Raw genomic sequence first — 18,474 nt, forward strand, 5'->3', positions numbered from 1 at the left:
ACACAATGGCAAGGCTGTGGAAGGCACTTGTGTTGGTGGTGGCCTTGGCTGTGGTACCCTGTGAGGCCCATCGCCCACCAAGATTTGAGGATATTGTTGACCGGGCCATAGAGGCATACAACAATGGGCGTCCAGGAAAGCCCCTCTTCCGCCTGGTAGATGCCACTCAGCCATCTGGTCAGGTGAGTGTCTGCCACCCCAGCCTGGGAATCAAGCAGTGTAGAAGGTTTCTCCTACCTGGGCACTGGGCATGTAGCTCAGTTGGTAGAGTGTTTGTCTTGCATACGTGGAACCCTGGACTTGAACCCTAGCACTCTGCAGGTGGAAGCCACAGGATCAGAGGTTTAGAATTAGTCTCAGCTATGTAATGACTTCTAGGCCAGCCATTTCTTCTACTCACAGTTAGGATAAGTCTGCACTGTCAGCCTGTCTCCTGGCACAAGACTTGAAGGGATGGGATTTTTATTACTGTTTTATACAGGATGGTGCTGAAGGGCAATCAAAGAATGTCATACAGCTATTTGTAGTAAAGACCACTGACTTCTCCTCTTTTTAGACAGAATTCATGTAGCCCAGGCTGCCTGGAATTTGCAATGTAGCTGAAGATGACCTTGAACTCCTGATCCTCCTGATTCTACCTCCCAAGTGTTGAGACTACAGGTGTGTGCCTCCAGGGCCAATTGTACCCTTTACTTCATTTATGTCATGCCTGCTGGCCTGCAACTTGCTCTGTAGACTAGGCTGGCCTTGAACTCACAGAGATCTGCCTGCCTCTGCCTCCTGAGTGCTGGGATTCAAGCATGTGCCACCACACCCACTGACTGTACCCTTCAGGACATTTCATAGGCCCCAGACTGTGGTGGGCAGTGTAGACATGGACGAGGCTGCCACAGGCAGTGTCCCCCAAGCCCTCTGTGCTCTGCCCCACATCTGTAGAAGAGAGATGGTCATGAGCTCTCTGTTCCTTCCTCAGTTCTCCACTAGCAGGATCTCACTGGAGTTCAGGATTAAAGAGACAGAGTGCATCTCCACACCGGAAAGAACACAGCCTAGAAACTGCAACTTCCTGGAGGATGGGGTGAGTCTCCTTCTCCCAGCTCCCAGACTGCCTTGCGGAGGAACACAAGTTCTCTCCTCCTTGGCTCCATCCATATCACCTGGCCACTTCATCAGCAACAATTTTAACTTGAAGTCTTTTTCTAAATTCATTTTTGGGTCTGGAATTGCCTTAGAGCATAAAGGAACCCTGGAACTGACACGGCAAAGAGAGCTGACTCTATAGGCATGCACTCTCACACTCCCAAATAATACTTAGAAAAAAACAAAATCAGGCTTTTTAAATACCTTTTCTTACTATAAATTATTGCAATTAGCTCAGGGGTAGTCTTGTTTCACAAGTGCAAGGCCCTGGGTTTCACTCCCAATGCCACATAAATCAGTGAGGGAGGAGGCGTTACATGCTAAAACCTACTAAATAAAAATAAAATAAAAAAGCAAAATGACAAAGTGTGTGTGTAATCCACCTAGAGATGTTGCTTTTAGAAACAGAACCAGAAAGTAACATATTTCAAATGTTCTTTTATCATTCACACTTAAAGCAATGGTTCCACTGACTGACTCACAGCCTCATTTCCCAGGGCCAGGCATCAGCTGTTGATTTATCTTCACCCAGGACCTTCAACAAACACACTTTCCTCAGGGCATGAGAACTTCTAGTGATTTATAAGGATGTTCTGTCATTTACGTTAACAGGTGTGCATCTGTCCTCCTGTCCACCGTCTCTCTTTGCTGCTCTGGCTTGCATCTCTGGTTTGAGCACAGTGCTGGCCTCTCTCCAGAAATGTGACAAGATGTCTATAACTCCTGTCCCCCCCACTTACAGGAGGAGCGAGACTGCACAGTCCAATTCCTCAGAAGGGGGCGTTCAACCTACCTGACCTTGAGCTGTGACACGGATTGCAGTAGACAGGTGAGCAGCTTGCTGCCCATGTTCCCTCCAGGGTTCTCACTGCAGAGGCCTAAACCCGGGGTTACAAATCCCCTCCTGCTGGGCTCTCTCTTGGGCCCTGGGAGAGGCACTGAGCTGACTGTGTATGTGCTGCACACACAGGCTCTTTATCTGGAAACAACCAATCAACCCCTTTACAGCAAGTGTGTGGAGAGGTGTGGCATGCCCTGTGTTGGCATGGCTCAGACCTTCCCACTGTTAGGAGAGAAGGGGCCTGGAAGAGTTCTAGAGGGGCCTGGTGCTCTGCAACACCAATTCTCTGGCCTCAAGACAGCCAGTGGGAGCCGACCTCCTCCTAATCCAGATCTACCCAGGCCTCCATGTCCCATCACACCCTTGTGTCTGCTGCCTCTGTCACCTCATCCTGTCTGTGAGGGGAAGACCACAGGCAGGTTAGACACCAACCACTGTGATGGTGGTGACTGTCTGGTATCTCTCCCACAGGGTGCCCAGGTGAAGGATTCTCCTGATTACACTGTGGAGGATGTCTCTGAGAAGGACCAGCTCAAAGATCTTACCCAAGATTAGGAACATCTATGAAAATGCCAAGTTTGACATCATCAACAACATCCTTCATAATTTCTAGTGCTGGGGAAGAGAGGTGAGGCTCTGCCTGCCTCTGTGCCCTCCTCTTCTCCACTACCCACCTCCCTCTGCTGCCTCCAGGACCCTGCTGTCTGCACTTTCCAGGAGGGCCCCTCTCTAGATTAACTCCAAGTCCCAAAGCATTCATACCTCTGCACACTTGCTCCCTTCTGCTGGGAATACCTGCCCTACCCTATATCTGAAACTTTACCCTTCAAGTCCCAAACTCAAACGTCCCCTCCAGCAGGAGTTCTTCTCACCCTCCCAAAGCAAAAGTGTCCTTCCCACATCTGTTTGCTCAAAACCCTCAAACCACGCTGGTAATACTTGCTGTGCTCCAGCCAGATCACACTGCATCTATTCCCAGCTGGGCTTCCGGGGCCAGTTGCAGGTGGCTATAGAACGGATTTTTCAATCATGTGTTCCTGGAATCCTGAAAGACAGTTCCTTTTGTCAAGATCCTGAGTACTCCTGCTCCTTGTCCAGTCTCTGTGCCCTTTTACACCAAATGTCCCCTTACACATCCTGATTGGGACCTGTGTAGGAGTGACGGGGGGGGGGATGTCATATCAAGACCTATAAGACAGACTCAATAAAATGCTTTTGAGATTAATGAGGAAGTGACTGAATGAATGAGGTGCTCGGAGCTGGGATGGCTGAACTTGGGGTGTGGAGATGAATGTGTCAGACCCCGGGTGGGGGTTGAGGATACCCAGACTCTGTGAGGTCAAGGAAGGGGCCACACAGAGGAAGCAAGGGGCCAGCTAGATGGATTAATGGGTTGGGGCACTTGCCACCAAACTAGACAACCTGAGCTCGATATCAGGACCTACATAATGAAAATAGAAAACTACTGTAGGTTGTTCTCTGACCTCTACACATGTGTTATGACACGGATTAAAATGCACACATGCATACATGCCCTCTTGCACACATAAAAACACACACACACACAAAGTAAATGTAATTTTTCCCAATTTTTAAAAGAGAGAAACTGAGTATAGAGTCTGAGGAGACCAGGAAGGGAGAGTAGTCTGGCCCCATTCTCTTTGGCTGTTATTCCTTCCTTAGCACAAAGTTCCAGTCAGAACGTTAAACTTTCTTTCACTAGCACGCCAGACTACCTCTTGAGCACCCCATATGGTATTGAAAAGGTCACCATGATCATCATTATCTAAAGTTACTGTTTGTGTGTATGTGTAGCCCAGGCTGATCTCAAACTCTCAGCAATCCTCCTATGTTAGCCTCCCCAGTGGTTGGGTTACAGATATGAGCTACCACACCTACTTACCTATTCTTCGTCAATTTCATCTTGATCCTGTGTACCCCTTCTCCCCTGTTATTTCCCCCAATTCGTCCCTCCAAAGCACCCTCAACGTGTTCCCATCCCCACTTCACGTCCTCTTTTTTTTTTTTAATGTGTCAATAACTCACTGAGTCGAGTTACTGCTGCCTGTTGGACTGTTGACTGACCTTGTAGACTTGACCTTGTGCAGGTAACTGTAGCTGCTGTAAGTTTATGGGTGAAATGGCCATGTCATGTCCCAAAGACAGAGTTTCTCATTATTCCACCCCATCCTGCTGCTCTTATATTCTTTCCACTGTTCTTTAGTGATGTTCCCTGTTTTAGCCAGGGTTTTTTTTTTTAATTTTTTTAAAATTTATTTATTATGTATACAATGCTCTGCCTGCATGTATGCCTGCAGGCCAGAAGAGGGCACCAGATCTCATTACAGATGGTTGTGAGCCACCATGTGGTTGCTGGGAATTGAACTCAGGACCTCTGGAAGAACAGTCGGTGCTCTTAACCTCTGAGCCATCTCTCCAGCCCTAGCCAGGATTTTTTATAGCTGTGCAAAGATACCATGACCATGGCAACTATTATAAGGGAAAATATTTAATTGGGGCTTGCTTACAGTTTCACAGGTTTAGTCCATTATTTTCAAGGTAGCACGTAGGCAGACATTTTGATCTGCAGGCAACAGGAAGTGAACTGTCTCACTGAGCGTGGCTTGAGCATATATGAACCCTCAAAGCCTACCTCCACAGTAACACACTTCATCCAATAAGGCCACACATCCTAATAGTGTCACTCCCTATGGGTCAAGCCTTCAAACACATGAGTCTACGGGGGTCATACTTATCCAAGCCACCACATTCCACTCCCTGGCTCCCACAGGCTTGTAGCCATAATGCAATGAAACAACCAGCTACCCCAGGTCGTGGCAGCACCCCAACCTTCTCAGTTCCCCCAAAGATGGTCAACACCCCTCAGGTCAGCAGGAAGCAGTCTTGAGAATTCGACGTCCTTATTCCTTAACCTGCCATTCTAACACCACACTTTTTTAAAATAAGTAGAGATGGGAATGAAAGGTTCAGGCTTTAATGCTGATCGGCTCTACCTCTTTAAGAGACAGACCCCGCCCCCTGACAACAGTCAGGGCACGCACAGGTACGTGCCATCACCACATTGCCCACCACGCATTTACAGCCTGCATGAGGACTCTGGGCATGCGTGGACCCTCAGTGAGCATGCAGTCTTCCCTTTAAAAGTTCCAACTTCCCTGCTTCGCTCTCTCTCTCTGTTTCTTCTTCACTCTCTCTGTTTGCTTCTGCTTCTCTTCTCTCTCTATGGCGACCGGCCATGGCGGTCAGCCATTACCCCTGTTCCTCTTCTCTCTTAGTCTCCCTACTCTGCCGGGCATATAATAAACTGGTTAAGATGTTTTATCTTGCAGCCTCTTTTTCTTTATATCTAATTTGAACAAAAACATAACATTTGCTCTCTCTCTCTTCTCTCTCTGCTTCTTCTTCCCTCTCTCTTCTCCCATCTACGTGCTCTCTCTGCCTCTCTATGGTGACCGGCCATGGCGGTCAGCCATTACCCCTGTTCCTCTTCTCTTTTAGTCTCCCTACTCTGCCGGGCCTATAATAAAATGGTTAATATGTCTCATCTTGCGCCTCCTCTTTTTCTTTATATCTAATTTAAACAAAACATAAAACATAATATAAAGAAAAATGCACTTAGTCCAATTTTGAAAGTCCCCATTGTCTATCACTGTCTAGCAATGTTTAAAGCTCCACAAGCTCAGAGTCTCTTCTGAGATTCATGCAATCTCCTAACTGTAATCACCTATAAAATCAAAATTAAAAAAAACAAACAAACCAGAACACAGCTGGGCAGTGGTGGTGCATGCCTTTAATCCCAGCACTCGGGAGGCAGAGGCAGGCAGATCTCTGTGAGTTCGAGACCAGCCTGGTCTACTAGAGCTAGTTCCAGGACTGCCTACAAAGCCACAGAGAAACTCTGGCTCGAAAAACCAAAAACCAAACCAAAACAAAAAAACAAAACAACAAAACAAAAAAAACCAAACAAACCCCGATCACATACTTCCCACATATACTGGTACAGTATGTAAATTACCATCCCAAAATGAAGGAAAAGAAGGATAATACTGGACCAAAGCAAGACTAAAAACCAGCTGGGCAAACTCCAAACCCTGCATCTCCATGCCTGAAGTCAAATTCCTCTTTAGATCTTCAACTCCTTTCAGTTTTGTTGACTACAACGCACTCCTTTCTTTCTCTTGGGTTGGCCCCATACCCTATTAGCAGCTCCCCTTTGCAGGAATCCCGCAGCTCTGCTATCTCCACCATCCTGGGGTCTGCAAGGCAACCTAGGCTTCACCTTCACAGAGACACATACTGGCATCTCTAGGCATCCATTCAGGGACACTGCTGCCACACACCTGGCCTCAGTGGCTTGGTCACAAAGGGAGATTCCACAATCCCTTCCTTCTAACCTTTACTCAGAAACCCGAACCATGTGGCTGAAACTGCCAAGTTCTGTTACTTTCTGGGGCTGGAACACGGACCCCTTGTTCAATTACAGCTTAACTAGTTTTCTGTTTTCCATGGTTTCCTTCACTGCCTAAGCTTGACTGTCCTGGGAGCTGGATCTGCACACCAGGCTGGCCTTGAACTCAGAGATCCAAATGCCTCTGTCTCCTGGGTGCTAGGAATAAAAGCGTTTACCACCATGCCTGGACCTGAGCTGTTCTTTTAACTCCTTTTCACAAACTGGAAGCTTAACTGTGTGGGATCTTGCCGTGAGGTCTCCACTCCCTTTATTCCATTTAACATCTGGCTTTCTTTTAATCTTTTTATCTCCTTGAACATGGGATTTAGCTCCATTCCACTTGCTGGTGCCCCTTCCCTCTCTCTCTCTCTCTCTTTCTTTCTCTCTCTCTCTCTCTCTCTAAGATTTATTTATTTATTTTACATATGAGTGCTCTATCTGCTCATATAGCTTTATGCCAACAGAGGGCATCAGATCTCACTATAGATGGTTTTGAACCATCATGTTGTTGCTGGGAATTGAACCCAGGACCTCTAGAACAGCCAGTGCTCTTAACCACTGAGCCATCTCTCTCCAGCCCCCTGCTTTTCTCTTAAAATTGTACATTTTGTATTTTTCCTTGCTCAGTTTGTTTCTTTTCATTATAGATATTTGTAAGAGTGAATGCTAATAACCATACAACAGAGTATATCCTGGGCTGTTTTGAGATTTCCTCTGCCAATGGAATGAATCCAAAACTCTTCATGTTAGCCTCAGGCAGACTCTTCAGACAAGGGCAAAAAGCAGACACATTCTTTACCAAAATATCACAAGAACAGTCTCTAGAACATATACTAAAATTCTTCTCCTAAAACCTCTTGAGCTGGGCTCCCACAGTTTAAATCACCCTCAGCACCACTGTCTTCCATGATCCTACTAGTATGGCCCATTAAGCAGCGGTAAAAGTATTCCACTGTTTTCCTAACCCAAAGTACCAAAGTCCAAATTCCTCTAAACAAAAATATGGTCAGGCCTATCACAGCAATACCCCAGGTACTAGTACCAACTTTTGTCTTATGAAGGGTTTCTATTGCTGTAAAGAGACACCAAGACCATGGCAACTCTTATAAAGGAAAACATTTAATTGGGGCTGACTTGCTTACAGTTTCAGAAGTTTTGTCCATTATTGTCACAGCAGGGAACAAGACAGCATGCAGGTAGACGTAAGTGTTGGTGAGGTAGCTGAGAGTTCTACATCTTGATCCACAAGCAATAAGGAAGTGAACTGTCTCACTGGGCATGGATTGAGCATATATGAACCTTCAATGCCTGCCTCCACACAGACGCAGACCTCCTCCACACGGCCACACCTACTCCAACAAGGCCACACCTCCTAATAGTGCCACTCTCTATGGGCCAAGCATTCCCTGAAACTTGGGTGGGGTGTGTGTGATATAAATTATCCATTTAGGGCTGAGCACTCAATAGACATCTATTCTCAGCACTTTGACCAATTATAAACATCTGTATAAACTGCTGACCACTGCAGAGAGAAGACCCTTTGGCCAAGGTTGACAGCATCACTAATCTGTGAGTATAAGTAAGCATAAATATTTAAAAAGAAGTTTGACAAAATGTCTTTTAGGAAAACAACAGTAGAAGGTTCCTCTACAGGGCCTGTGAATCACTGAGCTGCAGTTTATAGCACCATGTTGTTTTCCTTTATTTCTTTTGGCCATTTATGCGCTGGCTACCATGCTCAGCAACTGCAGCTCTGCCGCTACCAGCAGCAGCTTTGCTGCAGGAGCTGACGCCTGAGGGGAATTCTGCTCCCTCAGGCACCGACTCTTTAAAAGCTACGAAGGAAGGCAGAATCCTGCTTCCCAGAGAGGATGGATAGCAAGCAGCTCACCTCCTCGTGTCTCCCAAGAAGTCCTCATGCTCATGCTCCCCTCCTTGTAAACCCTCTTCACCTGGCTCCTCCTACAACTTCCTGTCAGCTCCTTGTTGACCCAGCCTCCTGACTGCAGGTGAATTTAATTTAATCAAACACATCTTTGCATCATTAAACAAATGTTCCAAAGCATAAACAAAAATAACACACCTTAAATTAATATTCTGCAACAGTACCAGGCCTGAATTCCTGTGGATCCAAGAGAGTCTGGTTACACCCATATCCTTTATGCCACTAAGCTGAGCAGTGCTGGCATGTGATTACAGAATGCAGATGCTCAGTAAAGACAGATCCACCTACACAATGTCAACTCTCAGCCTCTAGACACACACACAGGAATGGACACATACACAGAGAAATAGACACACACACACACACACACACACACACACACAGGAATGGTCACACAAAATCAGGACAAGGCAAGAGAATTGGGAGTGTTCTTTTTATTTTTCTTTGGTTTCTTAACACAGAAGACATGCGTTCTATAAATAAAGTTCCCTGTGAAACAACTGTGGGTGAAGAGAGACAGAATTCCTACGTATTTCCATCTTTGTGTCCGTCAAGAGGCTGGCCTTCAGCTCTCTTCTGCTGTGATCTCTGGTGAAACCTCGAGTGAGGAACCATGGGAAACGAGAAGGGCAGTGGCCAGACCCCGTGGTCCACCAGGTGTGTCTGCCCTATCTCCTTGTTACATTCTTCCCACAGTGTCCTTTGGTGATGTCTGTTTTCCCATGATTCTACTGTTCCAACACGAAAGAGTCAGACCAGCGAATGTGAAAGCGCTCCTGTTTGCTCAAGTGTGCTCAGAGCCTAAACACTGACTTGATCTCTCTGGAAACACTGTCTCTATGTGCACAGTGTAAGCGCTACACTAGGAGCTGGGGGTGGACTCGGGAAGGCTAATCCAGCAGCAGCAGACTGGGGGAATCTGCAGTGATGCTGTCTGCTGGCATCGTAAGGACCCAGGAGACCCACCTGGGAGTTCACTGACTGGTTCTCAGCACCTTCACAGTCAAGGCTGGGCAGTACATTCACAGAAGAAAGGACTTAATAAGATGAGCACGGATACAGCCCTCCTGCAGGACTAACAGAAGACTGAGACCCAGAGCCTCCCAGAGTCTATTTCAGCAGGCAAACTGAAGGGCGGGAAGAAATGCTGGCATTCCACTGGGAGTCTGGTTAAAATGTATCAGTTATCAGATTGTTCAGTCTTTTAAAATAAAAACATCATTTTCAAGTGCTTATAGCAGAGGTCCAGCTCTTAAGCTGTAGGGGACGAAAGTCCTTCCTCCTGAACCCATGGCAATTGCACACACTGGTAAACCTGCTGTCTGGGGTAAGGGATGCCCCAGGCTTCACATTGTGCCTTTCTGAACTGGCTTCTAGGCTGCTCCAGGCAGGCAGCAATGGGCAAGAAAACAATCAGGTGGAGAGCAGGACCCTTAGACCCAGATTGGGGCTAAAAGTAATTGTACCCTTCTAGTCTCTATGGAAGAATTTTAGAAAACCAGATTTTGGCAGCAGCAGTTGAAGGTCGGCCCCTCTGCCCAGTGCACTGGGAAGAGAAGAGTCTCCTCTCTGGGGCCTCTGGTGCTACGGGAAGGTCCCATCTAGAGGAAGAAGGAGCATGGAGTCTCTTCATGAGGTCATTTGCCAAGATTAGAGGAAGAAATATAAAATATCTTCTTTGCAGCAGCAAAAGTCTTTTTTTTTTTTTTTTTTTTTTTAAGTCTTTAGGTCTTTATATCACGAAGCCAGCATTGCTTGAATGTAAAGGCCCACCTTGCTGGTCAGTCTGCCAAGGGCTGGAGGGAAGGTGGACCCCCTGGGGTTGGCAAGTGGAAGGAAAAGCAGGGAATGGCAGGGCAGACAAGTCACCTGACCCCTCTTAGTCCATGGCTGGTAGGAGCATGCCCCTGGTTAGGTCCTCGAGGTACAGATGGCCAATGTGCCCCAGAAGCGTCATGATGAGAAGTTATTCAAGGATAGTCGGTGGGTAAGAGTGAATCTGGCCAGACATGCTATTTCCTGCTGGCCAAAGGGGGAAGGGATGTATGTGGGAGCTGGGAGCTGGGATCTGAAGGAGCGCTGGGTGGCAGTGGGAGGTGATTGTGGGAGCTCCTGAAGAGATGAGTGGCAGTAACTCAGCCAGCTCCCTAAGCCTATGATTTAAAAATTCCTCCGGGAGTGGATGAGGACACCAACCCCATGAGCACCTTGCTACAGGTCCCGTCAAGAATGCCCTGGTTTCAGAACCACTGGGGCTCAGAGGGAACCCGACTGCTTTAGGAGGGCTCGGCTCGGGGCCCTGGGATCCGAATGTGGGCGTGGATACCACTGTTGTCATGTTTGATGGTTTTCCATTTAAATGTGCACTTACTTTTAGTATCTTTTGTTTTCTTCCTGTGAAAAATGTCCTTTTAAAAACGTCTTTTCCTTCCAGTTTCTCTCAAGCATTTTCCTGTTTCCATTTCCTCCACTTTCTTTCAAGCATCTCTGTTCCCCTCTGGTTCTCTGGGACAAGCAGAAAAAGATCTCACTGAATCCCAAAAACATCAGGCACGGAGAAAACTTCTGCCTCCCTGCTTGCTGCAGACAGTGACGAAATTGCTGTAGCTGCCCCATGATGGAGGGAAGAGCCTGTGTGCACAGAGCCCGCTGCTGTAGCTGCCCCACGATGGAGGGAAGAGCCTGTGTACACAGAGCCCGCTGCTGTAGCTGCCCCACGATGGAGGGAAGAGCCTGTGTGCACAGAGCCCACTGCTGTAGCTGCCCCACGATGGAGGGAAGAGCCTGTGTGCACAGAGCCCACTGCTGTAGCTGCCCCACGATGGAGGGAAGAGCCTGTGTGCACAGAGCTGGCTGCTGTAGCTGCCCCATCACAGGCAGTCAGAACACCTTTCTCTCCCGGCTTTACCCCGCAGTTTCCAATAGGCTTCCCGTGGCAAACTGGCCACAAACATGGCTGCAGACAAGCAGGCGAGGAGGAGCGTTGGCTGGAAGGCCTCCTGCACAGGGGCACTCACTCACAACACTGTGGCGAGTGGGAGCTGGGCCAGGCCTTAGCAGGTGCACGCTGGGCTTAGATGGAGCCTGTGTACACATGGACCAGCAAAGCACTTCCGTGTTACTGGCTGTGGGGCCCAGAGGGGCTTGTGCACCTTGATAACCTAAAGTCACAAGGGCAGCACAGTGACGGAGGACTTAAGCACCTGGAAACACTGTCCCTCTGGCAGGCTCACATCTCACCCCATCTTCCGGTCCACTCTGCCCCTTCTGAGAGGACTTTCCCCTGGAAGGGGGCGCCCATGCCTGTACCAGATCCCGACCCACCACATCCCACCCTCTCCTTAGATGGTGAGAAGAGGAATGCAGCCCACACCAACCCCTCCCTCGTGGCATGCCATGGGGGCCATAAACGTCCAGCGGTCCGTCTCTGGGTCATACATCTCCACCGAGCTTAGGTTGGACTGTCCGTCATAACCACCCACTGCATAGAGGCGCCCACAGCTGGCCACAAGGGAGACCCGACTCCGGCGTGTATGCATGGGTACAATGAGGCACCACTGGTCTGCCACAGAGCTGTACATCTCAGCAATACTGAGGAAGCCAGAGCCATCATAGCCCCCACAAACAAACATCTTGCTTCCCAGGGAGGCGGCACCATGTCTGCAGCGCTTGTTGAGCATGCTGGCCGCTGGGTGCCAGGTAGCTGTGTGGTGGTTGTAGTGTTCCACCTGTAGCAGGGAGAGAGGTACAGACACAGATGGTCAGGGACGAGTCCTGGTCCATGGGGTGACCCTGCAGGACTCAGAAACCCACGTGGTGCCAGACTGGAAGAAATCGGGGAGAGCCCAGTTAGTATGTGCCCTAGCTCTGATGCCACCTGTTCACAGCTGCGTACCTGCCTGCTTATACCGTACACTAAGCTGACACCTTCTGGGCACACGCTGGGAAACCAAGGAAGGATTTTCCCAAGGAAAGGCTTCTAGGTGATGGCAGAGCTGGAAGGAGAGTACTGTTTCATGTGACAGTCCCAAGGGTTTTCCACCTCAGTACTGACTGACTCTGGAACGACTATTGCATGGCTGCCGAGCCTTCTGAAAGAACAGACTCTGCAGCTTCCAGCAGAGTGTCCAGAAGAACACAATTGCTGGCATTGACTTCTGGCATGTGACTGAGCTTACTTTGGTTGGGCTTTCAAAAGGCCTTTTCAGCATTCTATGGACGCCCAAATGGGGGGGGGCAAGTTCAGGGTGACTACACTCAACACTTCCTTGTGTATATGGGCTTTCTAGAGGTGAATTTTAGATGATGCGGGCGGGAGACACCCTGGGACTTCAGGAGATAACCTGCATGCAGCAAAGGCAGGGTTGAAACTTCATAGTTTGTGTGGTGCTGGGGATTAAACCCAGGCAGGGTCTTGTGCGTGCTAGATAAACAATCTATAACTGGGCTATGCCCCCAGCCCAGGGCTGAATTTGAAAAACAAACAAACAAACAAACAACTCAAGGATGGAAGAAGTCACCCGGGATGGGACCAGACTCACACTGTTGAAGATCTGCAAACCATCGTGGCCACCTGACACATATATCCTGCCCTCGAAGATTGTAACCCCAGCCGCACTGCGGTTTGAGCTCATTGGAGTCACCACCGTCCACCTGCAGAAGACAGTAAAAACAGGAGGGCGGCATGAGGTTCAGTGTTCATGACCTTCCAAGACAGCTCAGCCAAGTGCAGGCCACCTTTTCCATGTCTGCTGTGTCCTGATAATCTCTTAACGTCTTACCACTTCTCCCACCACCCCTGCAGGTTACACTGGCTGCCGCCACCTCTCACCCAAGACTCAGATCCACAGCCAGTAGCCATGGATGGGCAAAACCAGCACATTTCAAACAAGGCCTAGCATGCAATCTGCAACTGCTCCGCATTCTTGGGTCTTGTTAATGACACATCTAGCTACTTAGTTACAAAACATTCAGTGTTCATTTGGCTTCTTCTCCCTCTCTCTGCATTCTTTCTTAAATTTTTTTTTATAATTTACATGTTTTGCCTACATGTATGTCTGTGTAAAGGTGTCAGAAGCCCTAGAACTGGAGTTACAGACAGGTGTGAGCTGCCATGTGGGTGCTGGGAGTTGAACCCAGGTCCTCTGGAAGAGGAGTCAGTGCTCTTAACTGCTGAGCCATCTCTCCAGCTCCAAAGATGATTGATTTTTTTGAGACAGGGTTTCTTTCCGTAGCCATGGCTGTCCTAGAAGTCACTGTGTAGAACAAATTGGCCTTCAACTCAGAGATCTGCCTCCCGAGTGCTGGGATTAAAGGCATGTGCTACCACCACCAGGATGTATGTATGTATGTATGTATTTGCTGGCAGAGTCTTGCTATGTCACTACTACTAGTCTGTTACTCTCTATTTAGACCAGGCTGGTCTTGAACTCACACCTGCCTCTGCCTCCTGAATTCTGGGTTTAAAGGCAGGTGCCACACCTCCCTCTCTTGGCATTCTTGTGGTTCACAAAGTACTCTTTGGTTTACTTATTCCAGCTTCCAATTGAAAGGTTCAGGCATTATGTTGGCCTGCCCCTGTTACCTGGTGGAACAGGCAGTACCCTGGTCAGCCCAGGGTTCCATGGTAACTAAGTCTGCACGCAGGTGCAGAGGACCCCTTTAAAAGACAGATCCCTGCCCATTTACGCTCTCTCTACACTCTCTCCTCTTCTCTGTCTGCTTCTGCTTCTCTTCTCTCTCTCTCTCTCTACGGCGACCGGCCATGGCGGTCAGCCATTTACCCTGTTTCTCTTCTCTCTTGGTCTCCCTAGTCTGCCAGGCCTATAATAAACTGGTTAAGATGTCTGATATGTCTCTTAGTCTTATGTCTCATCCACCTCTTTTCTTCTTTATTTCTAATTTAAACAAAAGAATAACACCAATACCACTTGCCTAGCTCTAGCCTCACACCTGGACCTCCTTGCTTTCAGGACATCTTTACCCCAATCCCACACAGCCAGGGGAACTAAACTGCTCTTCCAGCAGCTGTACCATGTCCCTGAAGTGGCTTCTCACTGCCTTACTAAGGACCTCATGCCCCACATTGGGCGCCACATATGACGAGATGATCCCTTATCTGTAAGGTTAAGATATCTTTATTCAGATAAACACCAGCCAAACGAAAGCCAGAATGTGCCAGGGGCAGCAAGGCAGGGAGGCCAGAAAGAAGGGGCTCCCATGTGCCTTGCAGCCCCTTAAAACCCTATCACGTGTCATCCTGACCTCACCTTGACCATGCCCTAACAGGCGTGGTCAAGCACACCTGTAGCCAGCTTCTAGCAGGCATGGCTTACACTGTCCCCTAAATCCCACTCTGTGCTAAGAGCTCCAGGCCTCCAGGGCAAGGTGAGTACAATGTACTCAAGGCCTGCCAAACTGAGCACTAGGCAGGACCAGCCTCCTTCCTACCTGGTAATAACCAGTCAGTTGGCTAGGTAACAGAATATCAGCTTTAGAACATCCTGATGGGTCCTTGCCACCCATTTACTCACATTTGTTATGTAAAAGGGAGGAATCAAACACTAGAATGAGAATTCAGCCTATCACTGCCAGTGTTTTTTCATGTCCGCAAAAGCAGCCTACAAGATTGGAAGGGCGTGACAGACTGCCAGCTTTTCTAGAACTTCTGCAATGTCATATGCATGAAGGAAAGACAAGCAGTGTGGAGGGACAAATACCAACACCGCCCAAGCTTTTTGACCGTACATTTTATTGCTTTCAAAGCAGGCCTCACTGCCTTGGGATGTGCCATCCAGCTATTTCTCACCCACTGTGCTTGTACTCACGTTACAATGGACTGGTTTAATGAAGAGACACAGACATTAATGTTCCCAAGTATCTGCGCCTTTTGTTCATTTGAAATGGGTTCACATAGCCTTGAGCTCCTGAGCTTCAAATGCTGGAATTATAGGCATGAACAACCATGCCTGACTTCAATTCTTTTGAAATTTAACCAAAGAGTTTAATTTGGGTTTTTTTTTTTTTTTTTTTTTTTTTTTTTTTTGAGACAAGGTCTCACTTTGTAGCCCTGGCTGGCCTAGAAAAAAACTATGTAGACCAGGTTGGATTTGAACTCACACAGATGTTCTTGAGATGTTCTTGCTTCTGCCTCCAAGTGAAAGGATTAAAAGGCATGCAATACCACGACTGGCCTTTAACCAAAGATTTTAAAATCTATGACATGCAAAATGTTGTTAAGTCACTTCCTACCCAGAAGAAGCTTTAAGCTAGGTACCACAGCATGTCTCTATGGCTGAGGTGAGACATTAAGAGTCCTTTAGTTTAAGACCTCTTCTCCAACAAAGCAAAGCAAAACTAAACAAGAGGTGGGGTTGGGAGTCTAGCACTCATAAAGCCAGGTAGTGAGGAACAGTTTAGCTGAGCATAGTTGTTTACGTCTGTCATCCCAGCACTCAAAGAGGCTAAGAGAGGACTGCTGAGAGTCAGTTAGGCTACATTGTGAGACTTGTCTCAGAAAAACCAGAAGAGACACACTCAGCTTAAAGAACACGGTGCAGCTCTAATGTTCATGCTGTGAAGTAGGTGGCTCTTACTTGTCCGTCTCAGGTGAGTAGGTCTCCACAGAATTGAGGGAAGAGTTGCCATCGTAGCCTCCACAGACGTAGATCTGTCCGTCCAGCACGACTGTCCCCATGGCACTGCAACAGACAGAATGGTCATCCTAGCAGTCTCATTCGCACCGAGAAGTTCATTATCAACTGCCTTTCTAGAATAGACCCAACCCAGGGACACAGCCAGGTAAGGGCAGAAGAAGCTTCTCAGGGTTCTGCGGCCTGTGCTGGCTGCCACAAGTCTTAGGCTCAGCCACAGACTACCTCCTCTCCAGGCATTTAATCCCCGATCTGCCCGAAACCCTGAACTCATCTCACTGAAGCATGATTTACCTTACTTTTCTGTCTACTGGCAGAGGATGACTCTGAACTCCTAACCCTCGTGCCTCTGCTTCCCAACTGCTGAGATTACAGGTGTGCACCATCACAACTAGCCTGACTCACTTAAAGACATTTTTAGGGCCGGAGAGATGGCTCAGAGTTAAGAGCACTGGCTGCTCTTCCAGAGGACTGGGTTCAGTTCCCGGCATCCACATGGTGGCTCACAGTCATCTAGAACTCTAGTTCCAGGGAATTTGATAATCTTTTCTGGCCTCCATGAGAACCAGGGAGGCATACATGCAGGCAAAACACTCACACACATAAAAATTAGTAATAAAAAATAAAAAACTATATTATCATTATTTGTGTGTGTGTGTGTGTGTGTATGTGTGTATTTGTGTGTGTGTGTGTGTGTGTGTGGACGCGCGCACGCATGCACACATACCATGGCAGGCATGTGGAGGTCACAGGAAAACATTTGAGAGTTGTCTCTTTCCTTCCATTGCGGGTTCTTAGGATTGAACTCAAATTGTCAGGACTGTATAGTAAGTAAGCACTTACTTATACCTGCTGAGCAAAGTCAGGGCTTCAGCCTAATTTAATTTCAGGGTCTAGTCATACTCAAGAAAGGTCCCACATGCTTCAGAATTACTGTCCCCTACCCCATGCCCCAGGAGTGGCTTCTTTACTAGGGCACACATTCATTCACCAGGCTTTCATCAGCCACGTGCATGGCACACTGTCCTAGACGCTAGGTTCTGAGTAGAGAACAGAGGGTGGGCATGGTGGTGCAGACTGAGGCAGGTAGAGCTCAAGTCAGAGGCCAGCCTGGGCTACAAAGCAAGAGCCTATTTTAAGAAAATTAAACAAAAATAACAAGTGAACAGCCAAAGTTCCCGATCAGAGGCACCATGAGGTGCTAGGCCGCTCTCTTAACAAACAGGGACCCTTTGGAACACAGGAAAGGGTCTTTATTGTTAGACTTCAATAATGATGTTGTGGTGTCTTCTACAAAACAGACCCTAGCTCCATGTGCATGTGTGTTCTCTCTGACTTCCTTCATAGTTTAACATGTATTTCTGTTACACATGGCCCTACACAGTCCCTCCTTTGTCTTGGTGGGTGAGCCTCTAGCTTCTGTTTGTTGTATACTTACTACATGTGCCAACTCTCACCACACCCTTCAAGGAAGAATCACTGTTATCACGGCTGGCTGGCTGGACTGCTTGGAGAAGACATGCCTGAGAGCTAAGCAACACAAGCCCAGAGTCCCCTATTCTAGACATAAGTTTTCCTAAAATCCCGATTATCGAGGGGTCTAGATAATCATATAACCATCCATCCTATGTAAAGCCTTATGCAGAATTAAGCAGGAATGCCAAGCACCGGACTCAGTGTTTTCACATCCGATGCTTCAGAAGACTAAAATGAATCTGGGGTTGAACAGGGAGGAGAAATATACCAGACAACTGCCACTTTTCAAGTACACACAACAAACTGCAGTAACAGACCCTCTGAATCTGCTGGAAGAGGAGAGGGCCTTGTTTTAAGCAAGGTCAGTAAGAAGATGACAAATTTACTAGGTATTGATGCTTTCTAGACATGGACATGAAACACAGGAATTAACTGTATTTTCTTTTTCTTGGTAGAATTGGGAATTGAACCTGGGCCTCTCTCTTGCTAGGGCAAGTATCCTACCACTGGGTTACAGCTTTAGTCCCAAGCACAAGGTAGTTAAGTCAGGAGTTGAGGAATGATTTGAGAATGAATCAAGAGGTGCTCCCAAATTATAAGCAACAATCAAGTAAGAAGTAAAGACAACCGCCGAGAGAAGGGAAAGAGCCGACTAATGTGGGCTGCAGCAATATGGGAGATAAGATAGAAGGAGGGCAGAAAGGAAGCTGCCCCTCACTGGCAGGATGGAGAGCTATGTGGGGTGTTAGAAGAGAAGTGACTAAGAGCATTTTAAGGTAGCCTGTAATTCAAAAGGGACAAATGGAACTGGGCTCATGTTGCTAATACCAGGGCATTAACTATAGCGAAGGAGAGGAATACCCACAGGCTTTCTCTCCCAAATAACACCAAACCCACTGACATCTTCCAGAGCAGACACACAAGGAAAGCCACTGACTACAAGTCAAAG

At 47.7% G+C, this 18,474-nt stretch overlaps 2 protein-coding genes across 4 annotated transcripts in view; one reads left to right on the forward strand and one right to left on the reverse strand.

The window, feature by feature from the left end:
- On the forward strand, positions 1-3,146 carry LOC100764766 (neutrophilic granule protein). 2 transcript variants are annotated; one of them, XM_035444588.1, is made up of 4 exons: positions 1-182; positions 974-1,078; positions 1,883-1,969; positions 2,468-3,146. In XM_035444588.1, exons 1-4 carry the CDS (start codon positions 6-8, stop codon positions 2,534-2,536), a joined length of 438 nt encoding a protein of 145 aa, XP_035300479.1. In that variant the 5' UTR covers positions 1-5; the 3' UTR covers positions 2,537-3,146. The 2 variants fall into 2 exon arrangements, 1 of the variants encoding a protein (XP_035300479.1); XR_004769935.1 differs by lacking the exons at positions 1-182; positions 974-1,078 and having other exon boundaries at positions 1,882-1,969; positions 2,453-3,146.
- Positions 3,147-8,813: 5,667 nt separating this feature from the next.
- The window catches only part of Klhl18 (kelch like family member 18), a 53,046-nt gene continuing 43,385 nt past the window's right edge, over positions 8,814-18,474 (reverse strand). For both annotated transcript variants that reach the window (XM_027414681.2, XM_027414682.2), the window contains exons 8-10: positions 15,993-16,097; positions 12,939-13,050; positions 8,814-12,125 (exon numbers count right to left, since the gene is read on the reverse strand). In XM_027414681.2, coding sequence (XP_027270482.1) covers positions 11,739-12,125; positions 12,939-13,050; positions 15,993-16,097 — 604 coding nt within the window. In that variant the 3' untranslated portion in view covers positions 8,814-11,738. The remainder of the gene's footprint in view (positions 12,126-12,938; positions 13,051-15,992; positions 16,098-18,474) is intronic.

Source organism: Cricetulus griseus, chromosome 4, assembly GCF_003668045.3.
Source record: "Cricetulus griseus strain 17A/GY chromosome 4, alternate assembly CriGri-PICRH-1.0, whole genome shotgun sequence".
NCBI classification, from domain to species: domain Eukaryota; kingdom Metazoa; phylum Chordata; class Mammalia; order Rodentia; family Cricetidae; genus Cricetulus; species Cricetulus griseus.